Source organism: Schistocerca gregaria, chromosome 3, assembly GCF_023897955.1.
Source record: "Schistocerca gregaria isolate iqSchGreg1 chromosome 3, iqSchGreg1.2, whole genome shotgun sequence".
Lineage (NCBI taxonomy): Eukaryota > Metazoa > Arthropoda > Insecta > Orthoptera > Acrididae > Schistocerca > Schistocerca gregaria.
Window position 1 is genome coordinate 428,915,919 of NC_064922.1, and position 19,417 is coordinate 428,935,335.

Consider the following 19,417-nt stretch of genomic DNA (forward strand, 5'->3'; position numbering starts at 1 on the left):
TGCCTAGTGTCTATGGCCGGTCACACCCTATCTGAGAACATTACCTCTGAGATATAAGCCAATATCCTAACGAAGTATGGTACATGACTAAACTTTAGGAGAGAGGAAGTGGGATACTAACACTTCTGTTTTTAAAGTGACGCAAGATAACATATATTTAATATTCATGTGTTTTTGCAGTTTTTTTAATCAAACTAAGGAATAATGAATCAATGGCCTACAAAGGATGGTACCCAGACAAAACAGAGGATACATTCTTGAGTACAAAGAATTGTGGAAGCAGACTGCAAAGACGCTCCGTAAAGCCAAAGGAAATAGAGAGCATAGAGCATTGAGTCAGAATTGAAAAGGAACTACAAAAGAACTTTTACAGGACATTCAAGCAACATGTAAATCGGTATCAGCCAAAATGTTTGAAGAGGGATCGTGAGAAACTGCCAGTCAACAAGAAACGAAACTGAAAGACCAAACCTAAGAACTTCGCAAAAATGCTTAACTGCGAAGGACCCCGAGAAAAATGCAGCTAATCCTAATTCTTAGGAGGATAGTCGCGGAACTAAAGGACAACAAAGCCACTGAGGCAGGCTCGATCATAGCGGAAATTTTGAAAAATGTAGGAAAAAATCACCTTTAATGCCCCGACTCACGATATGGGAAAATGGAATATTACCTGGTGAATGGAAAACAACACTGTTTCATCTTGTATACAAAAACGGAAATATAACTGACGTCAAAAATTACCGTGACATTTCTGTCATACCTCAAACTTACAAAATACTCGTCAAAGTACTTCAGACCAGGCTAGTGCAGCAACTGCAGTCTGAAGAGTATTGGAAATCTACATGGTAACGATACAGTACTCATCTTGGTCGGCTTTAATAAAACCTGGGGTTCTGTCGAGCGGGAAGTACTGTCTGACGTCTTAGAGTGGACCCCAAAAAGATAGAAATTATCAAGCAGACACAGACAATCTTCACTGAACTCTCCAAAGCATTTTCAGTCAAAACTGGGGCCCGAAAGGGTGATGGACCGACCCCAATTGCTTGTTAGAGAAGCTCATCCTTAAATAAGATAAGGAATTACACGGGAAAGTGCTGCTGAATGAAGTTCACATTGAAGGTTCAAATAACAGTATAAAACTGCCCCGTATTCGTCAATGATTAGGCGATCCTGGCAAGAGACAAAGAAGTAGCTTTTGACCAGATACACACGGTGAAAGTACAAGTAGTTTTCTTTTGAGGAGACGAAGCACATAATGAACACCTGAACAGCACAGGACAGATAAGAACTAGTGACAAGGAAATCAATCACAGCAGGAGAAAGAGGCTGGTGTTGCGTTTCGTAGGAGGTACAGGAATTGGACAAAGGTATGGAAATACTGTGAGAAATGCTGGCTTGAACATAAATGCAGAGGCTAGCCAAGCCTGCAGTTTGCATTGTTGTACTTGACCACGAAAGGAACCTGTGCCACGTCCTCAATACGTTGCAACTGTCGGTCGAGCTCAGAAAAGCGTTCTGTTCAGTTTTGAGTGCCTTATGTCGGACCTGAATGAACTCGGACGTGGCCAAACTGTTAGTGTCTGTATGGTGTATGCTTCCGTAACCAAGGTACCAGTAGTGGTTTCAAGGGGCACCGTATCCAAGACATATACGTTATATAAGGAAAGTGGAAAAAGATCAACCGCGGAGGGAAGTATGTGTTGAGTGATCGTGAGAGATGTTCATGAAGAGGGTTGTCATCTGGTCGGGGTGAATCTTGTTTTACACTGTTTCCACTTTTTGGCCGAGTTCGCGTCCAAAGAGTGAATATGGCGGGGGGGGGGGGGGGGTTGGTAATGATTTGGCAGCCGTATCGTGGTATTCTATGAACTCCTAGGTAACTCTGCAAGTTTGCATTATAGCCAAGGATTCCGTGAAACGTTTTACCTCTCTACCTACATTATTCCGTGAATAAATGCATTTTCAAATGTTAGCGGACTCTTTCTCTCTCTCTCTCTCTCTCTCTCTCTCTCTCTCTCTCTCTCTCTCTCTCTCTCTCTCTAGGGTAAAACACCTAAAACTTGCACGGCATACATTGCGGAAATGGAAATTGGTATTGACGTGCAGTTTTCACAGAAAGGATTGGTAGCCAGGGGTTCGTATCGTTAGACACACTTTTGTGCAAACATACACTTTTTCAAATGAAACAATGCCTATTGACATTAACAAACTAAAATCAGTGTAAATTAGAATGGCAGTGGTGTTTGTTGCAGGACTCTAGAGAAATTCGCTTAGGAGAGATCGTATTTCGGAATGTTCTCAAGTCGACCCTTATACACACACCAAAAAATGTTTTGCATCACCTCGGTTGCGAGATTTCCGGAACCTGTGCAGAAAATTGGAATAGAGATCAACAAAACATCATTCCCGCCCTTTTTATTGCTCATGAAAACCACACATTGCAGGTTGTACCACCATACAGCGAGAACTTTAGAGGTGGTGGTCCGGATTGCTGTACTCACCGGTATTTCTAATACCTAGCAGCACACCGGTACTTCTAATACCTAGCAGCACACCGGTACTTCTAAACTTCTAATACCTAGCAGCACGTCCTCTTGCATTGATGCATGCCTGTATTCGTCGTAGCATACTATCCACAAGTTCATCAATGCACTGTTGGTCCAGTTTGTCCCACTCTTCAACAACGATTCGGCGTAAATCCCTCCATCGCTGCAGCCTCCATCTCAAGTTGTGTAATAGCGGCGCGTTTCGTAAATTTCAATACCAGCAAGTTCCTTTTGCAATTTATCGGAATGTAAGTGACGTACTGCGATACAACCAGCGTCATTCTTTTTGTGATGCTTTACATTATCGATTGCGCAAGAAATAATAAAGGGTATCCAGTTTAAAAAAACCGTAAGTTTGGGTCGAAAACAGTATTTGCTTACGTTTTAGAATGTCTCATAGTATTTATTGAGCTCCTGCCTTACATTCATACACGCAAAAGTCGTGTTTCAGTATCTTTTGTTGTGCCAGTGATATCTGCGTTGAAACGTGGGCAATATGTACAAAAATCGGTCACCATCGTTTTCCAACTCCAGTTTCCCGGGTGTGGCGTACAAGAGCTCGTCACCTCCTTCTACCTTCATACATCCTGTGTTCCAGGACAACTTCCCAATTGTGTCCTTTCTCGTCCACATCTGATCTTGTAGTCTGTATCCAGAATTTTCTTGGTTTTCCCCGTGGTCTTCTTCCTAAGAGGTTCAGTTTGAAATACCTTTTGGCAGGTCTTTCGCCGTTCATTGTCACTATGTGTCCATACCACTGAAGCCTGCGTTTCTTTATATCACTGGTATCAGGTACATCAATACCAGCTACTTCTCTACTCACCTCATTCCTGATTTTGTCCATTCTAGTTGTTTGGTTCATAGTTCTAATGAATCTCATTTCTATCGCCCGAATTCTGCTGAGGTCATTTATTAGCAGGGTACATGTTTATAAACCACACGATAGGATTGGTACGAAATAGGTCACTTTTGCATTTTATGGCAGATAAGATTTTCAATTTGGCTGTAAAAACTAAATACTTTCTGTGTCCTGCTGAGTATTTCCTGGTTAATGGTGTTGACTTTCGTGATCATGCTTCCAAGATACTAATTCATTCTTCCATCTAATGCTTGGTTTAGGTTTGAAAGCAGTATGTATTTGCTCAGCTGCTGACTTGCTAGGGCTAACACAGGTGAGGATTTTCCTTCAGGGTTTATTTCCTTAGCCTATGAAGATCCCTCGTCTCCACAAGGCAATGGTGTCCTTCAATATTTATCCCCAGGGAGGATGGGTTGCCTCATCCGCTATCTCCGACATTCTGAAGGTCTCTTTCTCTACCGAAGATGCTGTTAAGGTCTCCGCCCGTGACACAGGACAATGGTTTCTCGTTATACTCCGTGAAGCTGGGTCCCTGCCTGAATTTAGATATCATTTCACACCAGAATACTGATGTGAAGAGCCAAATAAATTGGTACACCCCCTTCATACCGTTAGGACCCCCGCGAGCACACAGAAGTGCCAAAACACGACGTGGCATCGACTCGACTAATGTCTGAAGTAGTGCTGGAGGGAATTGATACTGTGAATACTGCAGTGCTGTCCATAAATCCGTAAGAGTATGAGGGGATGGAGATCCCTTCTGAACAGCACGTTACAAGGCATCCTAGATATGCTCAATAAGGTTCATGTCTGGGGAGTTTGGTGGGCAGCGAAAGTGTTTATGCTCAGAAGAGTGTTCCTGGAGCTACTCTGTAGCAATTCTGGACGTGTGGGGTGTCGCATTATCCGGCTGGAATTGGCCAAGTCCGTCGGAATGCACAGTGGACATGAATGGATGCAGGTGATGAGACAGGATGCTTATGTATGTGTCACCTGTCAGAGTCGTATCTAGACATATCAGGGGTCCCATATCATTCCAAGTGCCACACCCGACACCATTACAGAGCCTCCACCATCTTGAATAGTCTCCTGATGACATCCAGGGTTCATGGATTTATGAGGTTGTCTCCATAACCGTACACGTCCATCCGCTCGCGACATTTAAAACGGGACTTGTCCGACCAGGCAACATGTTTCCAGTCATCAGCAGTCCAATGTCGGTGTTGACGGGCCCAGGGGACGAGTAAAGCTTTGTGTCGTGCAGTCATCAAGGGTACACGACAGAGCCTTCGATGGTGTTTCCTTGAATGGTTCTTACGCTCACACTTTTTGATGGCCGAGCATTGAAATGTGCAGCAGTTTTCGGAAGGGTTGCACTTCTGTCACGTTGAACGATTCTTTTCAGTCGTGGTTGCTCCAGTTCTTGCATGAACTTTTTCCGGCCGCACAGATGTCGGAGATTTGATGTTTTACCGGATTCCTGATATTCACTCGTGAAATGGTCGTAAAGGAAAAATCCTCACTTCATCGCTGCCTCGGCGATGCCGGATCCCATCGCTTGTGCGCCGACTATAACACCACGGTCGAACTCACTTAAATCTTGAGAAACTGCCATTGTAGCTGTGAACCGACTGTGACGGTACGTCACACAAATATTGACATTTTTAGCGGTTGTAAATCGTAGTTTACGTATTTTATGAATATAATTAGTGTAAAAGATATAATTTATGTTCTTGAAACAACTGATATGCATTGATAGCATCTTCATTTAATGTCTATGAAAATAAAAAAGGATCGAAAGAGACGCGATTGTATGGCCGAGGAGGAAGGGCGTATTTTGTGGTACCCACACCGTTTTGTTTCGCTATACTGAAGGCAGCCATTGAGCGGCTACACATATTTTATGCAAGTTATTCGTATTTATTGCTAAAATAAACTTGTTATTATTATTACAAAATGAATTTCTTTGTAATAGTAGTCACCTCAAATGCTCGCAGTGGCTAATTATTTTTAATAAGCATTTTTTCAGTAATTTGCGCTGCGAGAAGCTCATCTTCCGATGCAGCCTCTGTCGGCCATTACGCGCCGAAGTATTAATTTATTTTTCAGTGTTAACAGTAACTGTAAATGCGAGACATTTCGTTATAATAACCTTTTTAAATTGCAACAGATAATTAACTTACGTTAAAGTTCATGTTTTAAAACTATACAGATTCCATGAGTTCGGTAAGTTTTATCTTGGCCGCTCCACGGCAACAATCGAAATTCTCTCAAGCCTTGCTTTGCAATCAATACATAGAAATTAAAAAAAAACTTACATTCAAAGTAAAGTAAAGTAGTAAAGGAGTTTTGCTATTTGGGGAGCAAAATAACTGATGATGGGCGAAGTAGAGAAGATATAAAATGTAGACTGGCAATGGCAAGGAAAGCGTTTCTGAAGAAGAGAAATTTCTTAGCATCGAGTATAGATTTAAGTGTCAAGAAGTCGTTTCTGAAAGTATTTGTATGGAGTGTAGCCATGTATGGAAGTGAAACATGGACAATAAATAGTTTGGACAGGAAGAGAACAGAAGCTTTCGAAATGTGGTGCTACAGAAGAACGCTGAAGATTAGATGGGTAGATCATATAACTAATGAGGAGGTACTGAATAGAATTGGGGGGAAGAGGAGTTTGTGGCACAACTTAACGAGAAGAAGGGACCGGTTGGTAGGACATGTTCTGAAGCATCAAGGGATGACCAATTTAGTATTGGAGGGCAGCGTGGAGGGTAAAAATCGTAGAGGGAGACCAAGAGATGAATACACTGAGCAGATTCAGAAGGATGTAGGTTGCAGTAGGTACTGGGAGATGAAGACACTTGCACAGGATAGGGTAGCATGGAGGGCTGCATCACACCAGTCTCAGGACTGAAGACCACAACAACAACAACATTCAATTCAGTTAACGGCAATTATATTTTAGTCATCATGTTCAAAATCTAAAGTTGGTACATGAATTACTGAGGCCCTTCAAGAACCCCTTTCATATTTACTTATGCGCGTAAATAAAAGTGATAAGAAAAGACAATATCCGTGAGAGAAAGAAGCATGCTGATAAATTAAAAATAAAAATATATAAAATATATATGTAGTTTTTTTGCATGTGACGTAACGAATCCTACTTCACAGGACGTCACACGATCTAAGAACTACGCCAGACACTTGTTGTCTTATATTGGCGTTGCTGACCGCAGCGCCGTATTTTGCCTGTTTACATACGACGCATGCCTATACCAGTTTCTTTGGCGCTTCAGTGTATAACCTGTGTAATAATATCTAAAAGGATGGCTATAGCACTAGGACCAAAAGCTGCCTGTACATTAGTACAGATAGGAGTGAAAAACGAGCGAGTACGGGGGAGGAGCGCGTGGCTCACCTGTTGCTGGTGGTGCGGCGCGCCGGCGGGGTGGGCGTGCGGGGGCGGCGGCGGCGGCGGCAGCGCCTGCGGCTGGTAGCCGCTGCCCGTGCTCAGGATGGAGTTGCTGCGCGTGCTGCCGTCGATGTACGACATCTGCTGCGACACGCGGCTCCAGAAGTCGCGGCTCGCCGAGCTGCCGCTGCGCTCGTTGCGCACCCCGCCGCCGCCGTTGTTGTTGTTGTTGACGCCGTGGTGCTGGTGGTGGTTGCTGTTGCTGTTGTTGTTGTGGCCGTCCCTGCCCATGAAGTTCGTCCAGTTGCCGAGCGACAGCAGTGATTTGCGGCCCTGCGGTGAAGCCATCTCCTGGGGGGGAGTACCGAGTTCCCCCTTCTCACTACGCCGGAAACGCGTGTCCTGTCGGGTCGGTCTCCGAAAAATATAGTCGCGAGACGACGTCTACTTTGGCAGTAAACCTCTTAACAAAATATTCCGGACACAAATTCTCTAGACACTACGACGTCAAATAAATACTTTATTTTTCCCCCTCTTTAAAAATAGACACAAGTGACCCTCTAAACTCCAAAAAGTAGCTCCGCTAGTCCTTTTGTGAACTGCACCTAACGGAGCTTTAGGTCACCGATCTGACGTTTATGCGGAAAAATAGAGAAGTATATCTTGTACGTTTTCTCACGAAGAATATATCACACAAAATTTGAAACATTTACCACAACGATATATTAAACACCGATACTAATATTTCACAAATTTATAGATGTATACATATATATATATATATATATATATTTATATTTATATATTTTATGGTACAAAATATGTAAAGTGCGTGAATTTACCCTTTTTTTTGGATGGTACGTTAGCGGTTTTGTATGAAAATTGCGCAGAGAAAGTATTTACCTCGCTCCTGATGTGTCACACGACAAGTACCAACGAAAAAAAAGTAAAAAAAAAAGTGTTCAGCTCACTTAGCCGACGCCGGTGGCGAAGAAGGCAAGGCAGAATGGACACACGGTAGCGGGCATCGTTCCTAAGCGTTCGAGTCGCCGTGCAGCTCGCTACACAAGGGGCGCAGAGGCAGTCGGCTTGCCGGGTGGGGCGTCGCGACGCTCGCAGACGCAGACGAGGCGGCGATGCCGTGGCGTCGGCCCGCAGTCATCTTGCGGCGTCGCGCTGGCGGCCGCACCTGCACCCGCACCGGCTCCAGCACCCTGCAACAACACCGCCGACGTTCAACGCGTGGCTGTCGGACCCCAGATGTAGTCGTGAGAGGGCTGAGTCGGCAGCCCATTAAAAAGTAAACACACATCAAGCACGGAAACAGGAAGAAGGCGTACTCAACCGCAAAAAAAGCAATATAGAAACAGAGAGCTGCCGAAGCACAACAAGTCCAACATAAAGAATTATATGAGCTTATGGCATTGCTGGGTGGGAGGCCCCGTCCGGGTAAGTTCGGCAGCGAAATGCAAGTCTTATTATAGTTGACGCCACATTGGGCGACTCGCGTGCCGGTCATGAGGCTGAAATGATGATGAGGACAACACAACATGCAGTCCGCAAGCGGAGAAAAATCTCCAACCCGACCGGGAATCAAACCTGGGCCCGCTGCATGCGAACAAGCACGTTACCACTTTTTTTAAAAAAATCTCATTTTGTTCGTTATAGTTCGTTGGAATTGTTCGTGGCGGACGTCCTCTAACGCCCGTTGAAGATCATTATTGATCCATTTACTCAGTTTATTTTTTTATTTTTTTTATTACAGAGGGCAGCTAACCCTCTGACCGAACACGCTGAGCTACCGTGCCGGCTCCACTCAGCTAAGCAGGTGCGAAGTACAACACACAGCAGTGCGGAAAACGCACGGCGTCGTGGTCAAGTGGCAACGGTACTAGGCTGCATAGAGGGCGAATCTTCTTCACAGCGCTCTCGTCGCAACATCTTTTTTCTTCAGATTTGTGTCTATGGCGTGACATAACGTCCGTTTTTTAAAAAAAATGGATGTAAGGAAGGGACCCTTAATGAAAGTTCATTCTACGCAACTACTCTAAGGTGCCGAAAGGAAGTAGCTTTCGAATGGAAACCACAAACGTTTGGTGACAAGGGGACAAGTTCAAATGGTTCAAATGGCTGTGAGCCGAATGGGACTTAACTTCAGAGGTCATCAGTCCCCTAGAACTTAGAACTACTTAAACCTAACTAACCTAAGGACATCACACACATCCATGCCCGAGGCAGGATTCGAACCTGCGACCGTAGCGGCCACGCGGTTCCAGACTAAAGCGCCTAGTACCACTCGGCCAGAGCAGGCGGCTATGTTTTATTAAGGCTCGGCTTCCATATCCATAAAGGTTAACTCTATGGGATCTCAAGAGTTGACTTGACAGTCACGAATGCACTAGAGAAGTTCGTCTCGGTAGGTGCGCGGTCAGAGCGGTGAATTGCTAAGGCAGCCGGGTTTGATTCCTGGCCAGGTCGGAGATTTTCTCTACTCGGGAAGTGACTGTGTGCTGTCCTTACGTCCGTATCGCCAATACTGACATTCCACTATTGAAATAGATGTATGGGCACTTCCCGGAAGCCAATAAATTACAAAAAATTTGTTTCGAACCAGTCAGAGATTAATAAATCTTGTTACGGCAGCTGTGGCGGTTATTTAGTCATTCAACGAATTTCTGCGGCTGTGGTTGGTCCAATCACCAAGTGACTTCGTTGCCCGTCTGTTAAGACCCCTTTTTCTCAGGAACGGATAGAGATATCAAGTTGAAATGTACCTCACATACTAATGTCTACTGTCCCTTAGCGCTGCAGAAAGTCTAAGCTTCTAAGTCAATAAAATCAAAACGGAACCATAATTTACATCACATATTTTTATACTTCCAAACTCAGCCCTCAAAACCTATAGGCTACTTTCTATCGAATTAAAATAAAAAAAATCGGACGAGAAGCTAAGTTTCACTTTACAAGTAAAGGAAAAAAAAAAAACACAGAGATTGTGAATTTGTAATTATATAACACTTTTTTGCCATTTGTTGTCCGTTTGTCTGTTTGTTCAAATGGTTCAAATGGCTCTGTGCACTATGGCACTTAACTGCTGAGGTCATCAGCTACTTAAACCTAACTAACGTAACGACATCACACGCATCCATGCCCGTGGCAGGATTCTAACCTGCGACCGTAGCCGTCGCTCGGTTCCAGACTGTAGCTCCTAGAACCGCTCGGCCACACCGGCCGGCTTGTCTGTTTGCCTGTCCGTTTGTTAAGACCCATTCCTTCTTAGGAACGGGTACAGGAATTATCTTGAAATTTATGTCAAATACTAAGTTCTATGGTACCTTGGCGGTGTAAATAATTTAAGTCAATGCAGTCAAAATTACGACCATGTGTGTCACATACTCTGATACAAACTCTCTCATCAAAGCCTATAAAACAACCTATAAACAATTGGGGTCTGATGGTCTAGCAGTCGTTTACAAAGGATGTCCGCGGTCCGGCCGCGGCACGTTGTCGTCGGTTGATAAAGATGGTACTCTAGATGGTGCGCCAGAAGCTACTTCGTAAGTTTAACGAGCTGCTACATGTGGGTACTTGAAGCTCTACGTGACGTCGAAACTGAATCACGTGGCACACGCCGTCCCCATATCGGTGGTGATAGGTGACACACTTCAGACGGCCTTCTGTTGCTTCCTATACCCAGGGCGGGTATCTTAAGTCCGTTACGACGTTCTCATACTGTCCCTGCGTGAAGGGATTGGTTAACGTCCGGGCACGGTCAGCTGCCCTCTATATGAGCAACAGGTAGACAAATCAACATGCCTCCCTCACAAGTCATCTATTGGAGGTCCTGATGCCGGTCTCCCACGTCCCGCATGTCGTGACACAACTCTCCCATGTAACGACATTCTTTCAAGAGTGCAGCAATGCAATGTGACCTCGGATATCTCCATAACGCAGCAGGCTAACGCAAAAGATTTTTACACCACCCTTCTGCGACCGGTTCCTTGTAAGGTGTTAGAAACCAAGGACCCAACTGTCAGCTGTCAAGTGGGCACACCATCGCTTACTGCCCACCACCGTGCGCGCAGTGTAATATGTTTGGCGACTGACACAGAAGATCTTAGCTTGTTACCACGGCGTCCCACCTGACGTGATTGGACCTCGTACGCTCCTCTGTCCGGATGACTATTACTTTCCACTCACAAAACATTGTGCGATTACACGATTCAAGGGAGCGACCATTGACTATGTCTTCGGTGAAGGGGAGAAATTTGAGTTTCATTACCCGTGGTATCTGCAAAACACTCACAACGCCCTCAAACGCACACTGAGGTACTGTACTCCCTTTGTAAATTATTTCGTTTACACCCCCGCCCTCCTTAGTTAGGGAAAGCCAGGCTCAGTTTGACGTTCCGCGCAGCATCACATTGAAGACAGGAAGTCCGGAATCGTAAACAGTGAGGAAGAAAAGAGATTGACTGATTAATTAAAAGTTGCATTCATTGAAGCATTAGGAAAGAAGGATAAGTCTTTGTAAGTATTTTTACAAAACATTGTTGGAGACAGAACACGTCAATGGCAATGTACAAGAAAAATCCAGTTGCCCTATTTCTTGAAGGAAGATTCTTTTAGTTGAAGTTGCACATTCGATATACAAATGTTACTTTTTATCGTTTGAATAACATTTATTTTGTAATATTATATGCTTTATAGGATTTTAATTTGCACACATTTACTAATTGTATTCATGTAAAAATATTTACAGTCGTAGATCCTATCACCTTGGGAGAATTTTTGAGAATAATTAGGGGCAGCGCCTGAAGAGAGAGAGTTCATTTTCTTATGCTAGGCAAAAAAGTGGTTGTGCCAAGCAGAGACAATTTTTATTTTTTATTTTTTTCATTTTATTTTTAGATAAAATTTACTTATATAAGTAGATAGGTAGCTGTAAAAAACAAAAAGTTAAAAAATGTTGGTAGAGCTCTTTAAAAAAACGGTAAAGCTTGTGCCTGGAAGCCGAGAGGTTGCGGGATCGAATCAAGGGAAACATAGTTTTCAGTCTTCGTTTTAATCTAGCCATCACCTCCTAACGATATGAAGCGTCGCCAAAGACAATTCGTAGTTCGAAACCCTAGTTAAGAACTGGAATTATTATGCTCTCTTTTGATTTCTTCACGCTGAGGGGGTCCCGCCGGATTTCATGTATCCCACATAATGTAACTGTCATCGTGGCAGCAACGTGTCTAAATGGTGCAGGAACTAGGAAGCAGGTCGTCAGACCTTCATCACACAGCGGACCAGGGAACAAAGTAAGTGTCAATCGATGATACTGTTCAGCGACGGGATCAAGCAATTCGAGAAAATCATCTGCTAACAGCAATTCAGAGCAGGCGAAGAGGAATATTTTGATCAGGCACTGTCCTCCATGACAATGCTCAGCCATGCACTGCAGCAGCAACGAAGGCGCTCCTGGATTTTGATGGATAGTGTTCGATCACCCACCGTACAGCCCGAGATCCCTCTGATTTTCATCTCTTCACTCGTATGAACCGCTGGCTATGAGAACAGCATTTTGGCACAGACAACGAGCTGTAGACCAGCGTAGAGAATTAACTGAAAGCACAGGCGGCTGCCTTCTATGACGAGTTTATTGAAGAAGTTGGTACCGCGCAACAACAAAAGCCTAAGTCGGACCGGAGACTATGTAGAAAAGTAGTTGGAAGGTGTAGCTAAATGTTTCAAATAATATATTGTCACTGTCGTTTTCATTTAGCGACCGGTCGAACCTTGACAAAGAATTAGCCCGCATGTCAGCAGGATGTAAACCACAGAAAATAAGGTATAACTATTCGGCCAACCACCTCTCAGGGACATAACACATGCAAAACGATACGTAGGTTCACCAGAAAGCGTCAGAGAACATTTCGTCTTTAACAAAAATTGTTGTCCATGACAAGATCTATCGCTCCTAGGCGTTTCATGCGAATACTCTGAGGCGCCCTGCATATTTAATAACGCAAATCATTTCAGTCTCTCTGGTGTGTCAGTGACGAATAAGATGTGTATATAATTATGAAATCCTGTCTAAGTTGTTTAGCATAAGGGATTTTTTTCTGGGAGAGAATGAATTAGAGCCCTAAATATTGTCTGTGATCGATACATAAATTTATACGTGGAACACAAATTTTAGAATTATACGATTCTGTCATAACTGAGGCGTTATCTCGTTTAAAAGAAAATAAGAAAATAAAATATTATTTCAATTATGGTCCTTAAATCTGACACAAACCTTCCTTATTTTCCTATTGCAGGTTATACTGTAGGAAGTTGTGTAGAAAAATGAGAAAAAGTGAAGCTAATCTTCTTATACCACTTAAAATGGAACGCGCTTCTAGGAACTTAACCTTCTCTTGCAGGCATAATTTCAAGTTTCAGTAATAATATTCAATGTATCCATGTTACCAAGTAAATTAATTATAGTGCGAGACTATACAGCCAACATATACAACCGTTTGTTCTTTGAAGTTGCGTATTTTAACATTAGCAGTAAACGATAAAATTGAAAGTAATTAAGTTTCCATAATTGTATATTAGTGTTAAGAAATCGATGTGAAAATAATACACAATTTACTGAAAAAGCTGTAGTAAGAGACTGTCTTTCCACATTCTCTTCGTGTTTCTGGCCAAAGCTGCTTATTAATAACATATAGATACAGATTATACGACTGGTGCATGGGACTAGTCTGGAGCCAAAGCGAAAATAAACAATCTCTGCATCTCGTCTCACAACGTAATCGGAAGTTATTGGTAATACTAACCTGGTCGATACAGTGAAAGAAAAGAAGGAGCCTATGAATAATGTGATATTATTACGTATGACCAATATTTCGTTGTTCTCTTTCGATTCTGATTGTCACTGAGCACGCTGTATGGTGAGCATTCTTCGTTCAAATACTGCTCAGTAGTTGGTTGCCTAGGTGACGAGGCAAAATTAACAGGGCAGGCAGCGACTTTCTCTGCCCTAAACAAACGAGAGCTCGCAAGATGTAGACAAATTACAAAATAAAGCAACTCTCTTTTAAATTTCAAAAATTTAAAATCATGTCCCTCACAAAGCGAAAAAGAAAAAAAAGAAAAAAAACGTAGTGAAGTATGATTACGATGTGAATGACTCACAAATGGTATGAGCCAACTCACACAAAAACCTGAATGTAACGATTTGTGATATCAATGGCATTATGACTTACGCTCAGTCGCGGTTACAGCAGGTTGCAGACTTTTATTCGCTGGTATGATACTGGGCGACTGCAATGTGTGTTCAGAGAAAACTCGTGGGACCAATCCTAAAATACTGATTAAGTGTGTGGGATCCGTTCGAAATAAGACTATCAGGAGATATTGAATGTACGGTCGCCGGTACGTTTGACACATTAGAGAGCGTCACGGGTGTGGCAGAAAACCTGAAGGGCAAGACTCTTGAAGGTATATGCCAATTGTTACGAGAAAGCATACTTAAAAAATTGTCGCTCCCGTGGAGCAAAGACTAATTACCGAGCGTACAGAGCGACTTAAAACATTATTCTTCCCGCTAACGCAAATATAGGCTATAAGAAAATAGTAAATATAGATATTTATGAGCTCTATTCTCTTCTGGAGTTCTGCTGCGCGGTGTGGCATTTCAACTAGATATTATTGGCGGAGGACGTCAAATAGTTCGAAGAAGGACAGCTTGTTTTGTAATATAGTGAAAAAGGGGAGGGATAGTTTTCACAGATATGATATGCGAATTGGGGTGAGTCTGTGGTGCTTCAAGGTTAGGACTCTTTTTCTACTGACCTTAGGCTGGTGGAACAACGCTTTGTTGTGTGTCACAATGCGCTCTGCGGGCATCTTCAATCAACTTGAAAGAAATAAAGTTTCCTTCATCGGATGTTATTCGTTAACCCTCCTTGCTCTTCTGTCTTCTGCAATGCTCTTCAGGTCCATATAATTTCCGCTTCCCTTGACGTCGCCTGTCATCTTGTATCTCCTCCTTCCTCTCAATCTCCACCCACGAATTAGACCTTCCAGAGCGTCTGTTAGCAGGCTCTCCCGTCTCATCAAATGTCCCATCTAGTTCTTCTTCCTTTCTCTTATAACCTGCAGCAGTCTTCTCTTCGCACCAACACTTTACAACACTCTTTCGTTGCTCACTCTTTCCATACAGCTTATCCTCTCCGTTCCCCTCCACATCCACCGCTTAAATGCACCTAGTCTTGTCTATGTTTCTGACCCACAGAGCTTCACACACCAGACAAAACACATGCCAAGTCTTTTCCTCAGACCTTTATCTAGTTTGCAACATAATAACTTCCTCTTTTTATTGAATAATAAAAAATTAGAAAAAATTGTTTAAATAAAATAAATTATTAATATAACATATTTTTAAATCGAAGAAAAGTAACAATAATTTCTCGTAGACCTTTGCAGATTCATAACCCCATAAAGATGGTCCTGAAAATTTCACATTGTGAATTTTTGATAGCTGTGAAAATAATTGTGAGATTATATTGCACATGCAATACGTAATTGATTCAGGAATAGTTCACTTCGTACTACTGCACTACTTACTAACTGATGCATGAATAGTTAACCCTCTTCTGTTATTTATTGCATGCGCTCCACGTTTTTCGTTTCAAATCTTACAAGTGTTTTCATAGTTACTAAAAATTCACAGTCACAAATTTTCAGTTCTATCTGTATGGAGTTATGAATCTGTACGGCGCTAGGAAAAATTATTGTATAATTTTTAGTCCGATTTAAAAACGTGGTATATTAACAGTTCATTGTTATTTAAATAATTAATTTCTGTTTTCGGTCACGCATGTGTGAAATTTTTCAGTCGATATCAAACATTTTGATGAGATTACAACAGAGACTCGTGGTAAATTTCAGATTTATTTCCGTTTCTCTTCACCTGACTCAAACAACGTATTGATTTCTCCTGCGTATATCTCTCGAAAATATCGTGGCGGTAAAAATCTGAGAGATTTGAGTTCACCCGGAAGCTTACCAGCCATCGTTCTTCCTGCAAAGCATTCAAGACTGGGACAGGAAAAGACGGGAATAGCAATGGTACACAAAGTACACTCCGTCACACGCCAGACAAGAAAGCGAGTTAATAGTGCAATGTCAGCTCTCTGCTACGTTTAAAATTTAAAGTCTCTAGCTCATCGAGAAGTTAATTTAAAATGAATTGCAGTTTTTTTACGGAACAGAAACACATACAAGAAAGCGACCTAACAAAAACGTGGTAAAATGGTTTCTTAGATTACCGAGCATGAAACATTTTTAGTATAAAGGGTAGCACATAACCACGTCATTTACTATAGTCTGGAAGTACTGAACTCTGTGCAGCGAGATCTCGCGACAAACAAATCAAAGATAAACCTTCGTGGACAGGTACGCTCAAAGAATTAAAAGTTACACACAAAGCACACAAGCTACAGCGCTCCTTGCGGCAATCAACGTTAACTCGGCCACCAGAACATTAACAGGAGCCCAACGAGTAGTAGTTGTAGTTAACATCATGCTTGTCAGTTCCCGGATTTAATTAAGTCTGTAGATACCGACGTATCCTAATAATTTCTGTTTATATGCAGCGAAACTATTATTAAAAACTTATGGTCGAATGTCATTCTTTTGGTGTGCAGTACACCTGCTTACGATGATGACATGGTCTTCCACGACGAAAAAATGATGAAAGAGTAATATGAAAGAGTACAAGCAGAGAATGTGCTACCAAAGAAGTATATAACGCAGCTCAATGTGCGACACGAAAGAACAATAGTGCAATTAGAAACCTGAGTTGCCGATTTGGAAAAAAGACTATGTAGTTCAGCTTCTGATACACAGTATGTTACATAGTGAAAAATTATCCGTTCTATTGAAGGAGCTTTTGGAACTTTAAGCCAGTGGTAAAGTATCACAATATTCTCAGCAAATAAGAAAATTTGTTGTGAGTCTACATTTTGCCAAGGCTAATACAACGATGAGCCATAGCATTATAACCACCTGCTTAATAGCTTGTCTGTCCGTCTTCGGAACGAAATACATCACTGATTCTGTGTATTAGGGATTGGACAGTTTGTCGGTAGTTTTGTGGAGTTATGTGGCATTAGATGTGTATGCACAGGTCATCTAAATCGTGCAAGGAAGGGGCCGCTGATTTGCATACGCCGTGATGGCGCCCTGTAGCTACCCAAAAAAATGGTTCAAATGGCTCTGAGCACTATGGGACTTAACAGCTGTGGTCACCAGTCCCCTAGAACTTAGAACTACTTAAACCTAACTAACCTAAGGACATCACACACATCCATGCCCGAGGCAAGATTCGAACCTGCGACCGTAACAGTCGCACGGTCCCGGACTGCGCGCCTAGAACCGCGAGGCCACCGCGGCCGGCGTAGCTACCCAGATGGGTTCCAAAGGATCTACATCAGGAGAACTTGATTGCGGAGACGTCAATGTGAATTCACTGTCATGCTCCTCAAACCACTGTAGCACGGTTCTGGATCCGGGACACGGACAATTATACTGCTGAAAGATGACATCGCTGTCGGGGAAGACACCAAGTACGAAGGGATGCAGGTGGCTTGGAGCTGTCAGCGTGTCTTCGATTACTCTCATAGTTCTCATGCAAGCGCAATAGGATCCCAGAGAATAAGACTGCTACCACCACGCTGCGTCCGCAGTGCACTACACGCTTCGAGCCGCCGTCCTTCTCGATGATGGCGTTTATGGAGACGACCACCAAACTAGTATAGCAAAAATGTGATTCATCAGAAGACGTTTCCATTAATCGACAGTCGAATCCCGTCCCCAATCAGTCGTCACTGACGACTTGGTTGGGTCAACATGTGGACACATAGGGGTGATCTGCTGCGGAGTTCCTTGTTTAATAATGTGCGATGAACGATGTGCTCCGAAACACTTGTACATGCACCGGCATTGTGCTCTTTCGGCAGAGATGCCTCAAATGACCATCTGTCCTAATTCACAGGGCAGACTGGCTTTTGAAACCCAAGCTCTGTGAAGAGTTGTGGACGTCCAACCGTTTAGCGCCCAGTTGTACTTTCCTCTTTCCGTAGATGGTCACGACGGTAGCGAGTGAACATTCGACCAGCTTCACCGTTTTCGAGATACTCGTTCACAGGTTCTGCCTAATAATGCTCTGCCCTTTGTCAAAGTCGCTTATCTTCGTGGATTTTCCCATTTCGCAGCCCGTCGCTCCGCTACGGGTGATTCCCCGTCCGTGTCTGCGCCCCTTACGTACTTTTGCTACCGTGTCAAGTGCCTGCAACGGCACCAGGCGGCATATAAGGGCGCGTTGGGCAGCGGTTAATAATATCCTGGCTTATCAGTGTAGTAGCTACTTAGGAAAGTTTGTGGGATTGTCCCACCCAAGGACACTTCACTACAATTACTGACAAATAAATGTGACGAAAAAAGGCATTATGTGAAATTTATAGGCCTAAAGCGACTCCTAAAGCTTTGTTTTACCTACAATATAAATAGTTCATGTAAATCTGAATATTTTGAGCTTATTTTATTAAAAGATCGGTGAAACAACTGCAAAAATAGGTATCAATGAAATCACTGTGAAAAGGAAATGCCAGTGAAAACATAGTAAGAATGAAATGTCAGTAAAACTTTCTGAAAATGAAATGTGAACAAACTATTTTACTGGCGTGTAAGTCAATTTTATTACTGAATTATTTTGTTAATTACTTGTAACACATATTTTTACAAACTTTCTCGTCCATAGTGTACTGGCGTTTGAATATGTGACTATCCTTAAAACTACAAAAAAAAAAAAAAAATCAGAATTTCTACGCCAGTCATTTTGAAGTTTAAGAAATAAACCTGCTCGGAACGCATTGATCTGCATTCAGTTGGTGAGCAACAAGGAGTTATCGTGCATGGACGAACATGTTTTGAGTCGTCTTGAAATTTCATCCACATAGAAACTTTTTTCCATATTTTGACTAAAACTTCCCTTTTTGCTCCCAGTACACACAGAAATCACCGATGTTTTCTATTTTTTGGGAGAAAATAAATCTGGCATGAGCTATTTCTAGTCAAGGGAAATTTCAAGGTGGCATGACCCTGCAAATGACGAGCTTGACTGCCGATGAAATGGAGGATGGGAGTTCAATTTCCTTCAAACATGGAGGACGTACGTATGCTGTATGATATTTTTCTCATTGGCTACGCTTTACGTGCAGTTATCTGATGTGCTAATGTGAATGTTGGGAGGCGAAGGAAGGAAGGGCTGGCCGATGTGGCAGAGCGGTTCTAGGCGCTTCAGTCCCGAACGGCGCTGCTGCTACGGTCGCAGGTTTGAATCCTGCCTCGGGCATGGATGTGTGTGTGATTAGGTTAGTTAGGTTTAAGTAGTTCTAAGTCTAGGGGACTGATAGTAAGTCTCATAGTGCTTAGAGAAATTTGACTTTTTTTTTAGGGGAGGAAGGAAGGACTATATTCTCTATGTTTTTTTTTTGTACAAGGACGTATCAGTTGTTTCAGTTGCTATACACATCTTTCAACGATGTAACGGAATGTGCC

At 42.8% G+C, this 19,417-nt stretch overlaps 1 protein-coding gene across 3 annotated transcripts in view; it reads right to left on the reverse strand.

Annotated features, from left to right (window-relative positions):
- The window catches only part of LOC126354628 (transmembrane protein 117-like), a 483,273-nt gene that overhangs the window by 279,315 nt on the left and 184,541 nt on the right, over window positions 1–19,417 (reverse strand). For all 3 annotated transcript variants that reach the window (XM_050004396.1, XM_050004394.1, XM_050004395.1), the window contains exon 2: window positions 6,821–8,028. In XM_050004396.1, coding sequence (XP_049860353.1) covers window positions 6,821–7,162 — 342 coding nt within the window. In that variant the 5' untranslated portion in view covers window positions 7,163–8,028. The remainder of the gene's footprint in view (window positions 1–6,820; window positions 8,029–19,417) is intronic.